At 28.6% G+C, this 7,023-nt stretch overlaps 1 protein-coding gene across 1 annotated transcript; it reads right to left on the minus strand.

Annotated features, from left to right (window-relative positions):
- Positions 604 to 6,423, minus strand: LOC109327622 (probable polygalacturonase At3g15720). The gene is made up of 9 exons (XM_019560797.1): positions 6,277 to 6,423; positions 6,014 to 6,142; positions 2,802 to 2,957; positions 2,398 to 2,421; positions 1,516 to 1,723; positions 1,347 to 1,428; positions 1,132 to 1,240; positions 931 to 1,050; positions 604 to 819 (listed from the first exon to the last, which is right to left on the minus strand). The coding sequence occupies exons 1-9, from the start codon at positions 6,421 to 6,423 to the stop codon at positions 604 to 606; spliced, it is 1,191 nt and encodes a 396-aa protein (XP_019416342.1).

Consider the following 7,023-nt stretch of genomic DNA (forward strand, 5'->3'; position numbering starts at 1 on the left):
TGTGTTAGTTTGAAAATATATATATTTTATTCACAAACCAACTTTGACATATACTATACAATACAATTTAATCAATTGTAATCATATTTTTGGTATTGACCAATTTAATTATATATCTAATACGGGTAGTAGTTTTTATTTTGTTACATTATGGTCGGTGACTCATGAGGAACAGTGCAACTTTCTCATGGAAGCAAGTCAACTACACATAAATAATGGGGCCTAACCCAAATTAAATTTTGGAAATGGTGTTGTATTAAGTGGTTGATCCATGATTGATCACTTATGGTTACTTACACATGTATGATGAAACTAATTATTGATAGGGAACCCAAAAACCGGAAGAAACCATAAGTGATCAATCATGGATCAAAATTGTGCAAATATGAATCACGCATAGGCACAACATTCTTTTTTTCACAACTAAACTCATTGTCAAGACAATTTATTTTGAATAAAACTTCAAACAAATAAATTAATAAAAGTGGAAACATAAGCAAAATGTAGTGTTATTCTTGGAGTGGCTTGATAAAGAATACAAGATTACGAATAATCAATGAAATTAAATACTAAACAAGTATAGAATTAAATACAAGATTGTTACTACACCAAACAAGGGACTTTAGGTGAAACAAATGATGCTTTTCCACGAGCATAATTGCATATAGCCATGGTATTTGATGGGGCTATGTTAATTTCTTCCATGATAATATCACTACATCCTTTACTTGATCTACAATTCAAATTAATTGCAACTTCACTAGCAGAAGTTCCTTTCACATCTTTATATATTACCCCAATAATTTCAACTCCTGATTCCTGTGTCACCCATCATTCCAAATTAACCCTAGTTGCAATGGTCAAAGATTTAAGAAAATATATATTTTAATCATAATATCTCTATATTTCCATATTCAATATTTGCATTACCTGATTTAGGTTTTCCTTTGATGCAATATTTCTATACTCCTGATTAATAATTATCGGATTATAGGTATTAGTAAGAGTGATATGTTCAAACTTGACATTTCTTACATAACCAGATCCACCCTGTAGAACGAAAAAGTAGAGTTAAACTTCGATATATGATATTTATATGAATTATAAAGTTTGATCAATAGGTTTTCTTACCTGCCATGTTTTTATTCTAACTCCATTAGTAGTTCCATTAAAACTGCAATAACTTACATAAACTTGTTCTACTGTATCATAAGCTCCATTTCTTCCGAGACTTCCTATACTGAACACAAGGCCACAAGAAAATAAGAGAATGAGACAAGTTTTTTCATTGAATAATTTCATAAATTTTATTAAATCTCAATGATGGTAATGCAATATGTATCTACCTTATACCATGTCCAGGTCCACAATTTATATAAGTAATGTTGATATTTGATGTGCCATCATTCAAGGCAATGCAATCATCTCCTATTAAAATAAAAATACCCAAATAAATATTCTCAATTTCTCATCATTATATGGCTTATCAACAATTTTATTATGTACAACATTTACCTGTGGAAATTGTAGAGTGATGAATATAAATGAAGCTTGATTGAGCAATATCAATTCCATCAGTATTAGGGCTATTTCCAGGAGCAATGATAGTGAGATAAGATAATGTAGCATTTTTGCATTGATTTATGGATATTTGACTCTTTGGACTATTCACATGATGTGTTCCACTTAAGTGGAGATTGTTACAGTTGTTAATAAGTAGAGCCTGAAGAACAAAATTGTGTTTTATTCATACACAAAATATCAAGTTTAATTTCAACCTTGATTGAAATAAATAAAATATTTTTTGAACATTTAATGTAGTACAGCATGCTTTGCTAATATACAAAACTTTCCAAAAGTCAATATTCTGTTTGGTTTATCATACAGTGAGTAGGACCTGACCTTACTCGCTCACCTAACTTAGCTCGATCGTGATCGAGCCCAGATTCAGATTTAAAAATTAAATTCATTCAATATTTAGGACCGAGTAGGGACAAGTATCCACAATAATAAATAATATTGAGAATGCTTTATAAAAATAGGTGAATATTGTATTTAATCGGGTCTAGGATTGAGTTCAGCTTCAAATGCTAAATTTATCGATATATAGAGTCGGGTTAGCTTCGGGTCTAGGGTCATGTCCGAGTTCAAAAAATAATTCAATCAACATTTAGAAGACAAATATTACCCGACTTATGCTCGATATTTAGGTCGGCTAATATCTACCCACTAACCTAAATTTTTATCTCAAAGATTGTTATACCTATTTTATTGTATTTTTGGTTCATAACTTTATTGAGGAAAATTTCCAAACTTTTATAAATATAATATATATATATATATATATTTATTTATTTATTTATAATGTGTAGATGCAGGGTGTAATAAATATATTACCTTTGGTCTTGGGCAGCTGTCAACCTGAAAAATAAAACCAACGGTTATGAATTAATTTTAATATTATAAAAAATACATGAGTTTAATATTAATGTATTTTTAGTCTAAATTTTAATATTTGATTACTAGTTAAAATAATTAATACATAATAGATGTCTGAGATAAAAAAAAAAAACACCTACATTGTAATGAAATATCACTTACACTATGTTGACTAGTGATGATGAATCAAAAAAAGTAATAATAATAAAGATTCAAAAATTCTAATTGACATAATATGTTTTGATTGACACAACACGATGTATAAAATAAGATTTAGAACAAATATATTATTGTTATATTGTAACTATATAAATTAAACCATTTTGTGATGATATAATGAATATAAAATATTGATCACTTACATAGCAATCTTTCCACCAAGGAGAACCTCGACCATCTATTTGTCCACCTCCATTGATGATAAGGCCATTTACATTCACAATCTGAATCCATTTGGTCTTGTCATTGTACTCTCTCCATGCTTCAATGCTATTTGGTGCAATAACATTTCCTTTGAGCTTAGTTCGAGTCCCACCATCAACAAAAATGAGAGTTATAAGGTGGTTAGATGGTAGGATGTAGAAAGTTAATGGTGAAATCTTACCCACAACAAAATACTAACATACTAACATACTAATAACTAACATACTTACATTTGCCGATCAAAATAAATATTTGCTTCAAGCTTATAATTTCACATTCAAACAAAAATTATGGGTAAGAATATATATCCATGGTAATGAAATAAACGTATGACACTAGCTTATCTATAAGATGATAAAATAATATTTCAATAAGGTTAAAAAAATGGATAACTATCATTATTATTGCATGCACTCGCTTATTTTATAACAATATACATCGTGAACCAAATTATATTATAACAATATGTGTGCATGCAAAACTGGTTTATGATGTACAAAATAATAACAAAAAACATACTTAACAATTAAAAACTTTAATTATTGGGGGAAAGCAAAGCATGCTCTCTTACTAGTGAAGTGCTTATAAATTTCAATAAATTACACTAATAACTCCTGATTTTAGTGAAATTATATAAATCACTCCTCCATTATTTACACCTACAAAAAACATTTGGTTTTTATACAAATCTTACACTAACTACCCATCTACGAGAAATAAGTGTGATTTTTTGAAGAAAAAATGTGATAAGTGTAATTAAATTAAACAAAATATGGTATAATGTGGAAAGTGAATAAATAACATTCGAGTCAATACATTTTCTTTATTTTGTGTTCATTAGAACATAGTATAAGAGTGATTTAAATATGTCCTTAGAATTATTTATGCATCTTATATTGAACCAAAAATAATAAAAATGAAATGATTCGTAACTATTTGGACATATCACCACAATATATCATATTTTGATTAATTTAATTAACTTATTATCATGTTTTGTTTAAAAGATTATACTTATTTATCATACAAAGGTGGTTAGTGTAATGCATGTATAAAAATCAGGGGTTTTTGTCCTTACAATTAGAGCTGACAATGAACTAATTGTGAAATGAATTATTATTTAGCTCAATAAATATAATTTGTGAACCAAAAGGTTGAACCTTAACTACAAATAATTTATTAAATAAACGATCCAAACTAAGTCAAGTATCGTTTGACTTGTTATGCTCATGAGTTAACTTAAAAATATGTATAATCATTAAATTTTAGACATATTAAATAAGTGATCATCATTTGAGTTGACAAACTTAACCAATCGAGACAATGAGCTATGCTAAAGAGTTCGCAAATTCCTAATGAACCAAACCAATTAGAGCTGACGAGTCGATTCGAACAATTCATCACCAATTCAAAGCAAGTTCGAGCTGGAAAAATACATTGTAGCGAACTCCAATCGAATTTTGAACTGGACCAATTTTTATCAAGCTAAATCGAGTTTAGCACAAATTCAACTTGACCCATCTCACTTTCAACCATGTTCCTAACTATATCATGGTCACCCACCAACTTCACGGTTGTCGTCTCTAGCACTATAATCCATCTTGTAATACTTCCACCAACACCATTCACTCTCCATCTTCATCATTGTCATTACCACAACAAACCCTATAATTATGTCCGTAAATGTCTAATTTATATCAATTTGTTAAAAAGTGTAAAGTGATTATTATTGACCGACTTGGATATTGCATAACGAATAAGTGATGAGTGGATATTGCATGGTTTACCGTAAAAATGTAATATCTATGTATCATTAGTATAAAAATTTATAAATACTCAAAATATCATTCATTTGTATCGGTCTTTTTAAAAAAATTAATGATGAAAAATACAAATGGTAAATAATACATTAAAAATGTATTAAACCCATATGTTATTTTCTCTAATCTCAATCCTTATATTTGTTATATTTGTAAGGTTGTTTTTTAAAGTTGTTTATCCTTCTTGGAAATTGAGAAGATAGTTTAATGGCGCGTATTACAAAAAAAAAAATATTGAATGATATTTATGCATTCAATTGACGGAAGTTATAATTGCTTTTAACTACATTATCATTGTTGAGATCTAATAAAATAGAAACATGACAAATAACATTGATAATAAAAAATAATATTGGCCTTTGTAGAGTTTGGAGATAATAAGATGCCGTAATCAGGAGTTTTCATAGTTAAAATTAGATTAATGTGTGAAAAATGAAAACTCAAACCAGTGTATAAAAACATTTGTCATAGATCTTATTTTGATCTATTATCATATTTTACAAAATCAACCAGTGTATATATTTTTTGACTCTATCAAATCAATACATTTTTTGAATAAAAAAATCAATACATTTCTCATAGTTTACAAACATAATAATTAAATCATAAGTATAAAATTGAAATTAATCCAAAGTGAAAGTCATTGTCAAGTCAAATGGATAATGTGGCCATAGACATGCACACCTTAAATTATACTCCGTTAGTCACATTAACATTTTTCATCACAAAGTAACTCTTCGGATTGCAATTAGAAAACCTCCAACCATCGAAGAGTTCCATTGTTAAAAGGTATCAGAAGAGTGGGGAGTCACAAGTGACAATTACGTTTTGAACCAAAACCTTAAGGTATTAGTTCTAAGGGTTTTTTCTACTTATAAATCATTTTACTCATCTTCTCATATGTAATGTGAGACTTCACATTTGAATAAACTCAACAATCCCCCTCAAGTGTGGGTATCATACACTTAACGGTTCACTCCCTCTTAAGTCTATCATATCTCAGCCGAACTATCGGCTCTGATACACCTTATTGGACCAGGTTGCGACTGGGAGCCTTCATCCACCAGAGAGTTCTATTATTACCAGGGTATGGGAAGAGTAGAGAGTCATAAATGAGAAACCACGTTTTAAACCAAAACCTTAAAACATTAGTCTCATAAGTCTTCTCCACTTATAAACTATTTCACTCCTCTACTCATATCTCCCACTTGAATAAACTTAACATTAACGACATAAATCATTTATAAAATATATAGAAAATGCCAAATCTAAAACAGAAAAGAAATTAGCAACTTGAATCAAAACTAAAAACATATTTAAACTTTATTTACCTTAAAATGGATAGAAGAGAATTTGCATGGACCACTGAATTTGAGAGGGTTCAACATGAACATTTTCTTTGGTGGCACTTGAAGTATTCCAGTTCTATCACAAGCTTCACCCCAAGCTTTCAGAAAAGCCTTCCATTCCATATATTCATACATAAGTCCAACTAAATTTAACAAGAACCAATGAATCAAATATTACTAAAAGTTACTTAGATGAAAATTCAACTTCAAAAAAAAAAACTTTTAATCATTTAACAATTCTTTACTTTAGAATCATCAGTGACACCATCTCCAACAGCACCATAATCCATTACACTGAAAGTGATTTTCTTTGGAATAGCTTTCACTGGTCTTTTACATGAAGAGTATGAAGCTAAACATAGCATGAAGAGAGTGACAAATAGACCTTGCATGAAGATAATTTTTTTGAGAAACTAGGGTTGTGAATGTGAAAGTTTAAATGTTTTATAGTGTGATGTTATTATTTATAATCCAATTGGGTATCAAGGTAATGGGTTGAGTTTAAAATATTAAGCACTATGGATATTAGAAAATCATATGTAATATACTAATGTTATTAAGTAGTAATCAAATTGGTGGTAAGAATAGTAGTTTATTAGTTGACCTATGATTTATTAATTATACTACATGTCACTAAAATTAAATATAGATATAGTATATGATTATATGAATGTTAAGAAAGTAATAAGTACTTTTACTTACAAACAAAACAAAATATTGTATCAATAACATATTGTTCTAGTGATGTAATATTTATTAGATTTCTAGAAAGATCGAAAGATCAATTATTCAATTCCTAGAGCAATATTTATTTAGATTGACATTAACGTACCGAAAGAAATTAGCTCCTTAGACATAAGATAATAGAATACATTTGTTAATAACAAATGTAGATGCAAAAATACAGGTAAGATGTGTATTCCATTTTTCATTAAAAAAATCGTACTTATGTGCTTGAACATGCAAATATACAGGTAATATGTGTATTCTTA

Source organism: Lupinus angustifolius, chromosome LG15 (genome assembly GCF_001865875.1).
Source record: "Lupinus angustifolius cultivar Tanjil chromosome LG15, LupAngTanjil_v1.0, whole genome shotgun sequence".
Taxonomy (NCBI): domain Eukaryota; kingdom Viridiplantae; phylum Streptophyta; class Magnoliopsida; order Fabales; family Fabaceae; genus Lupinus; species Lupinus angustifolius.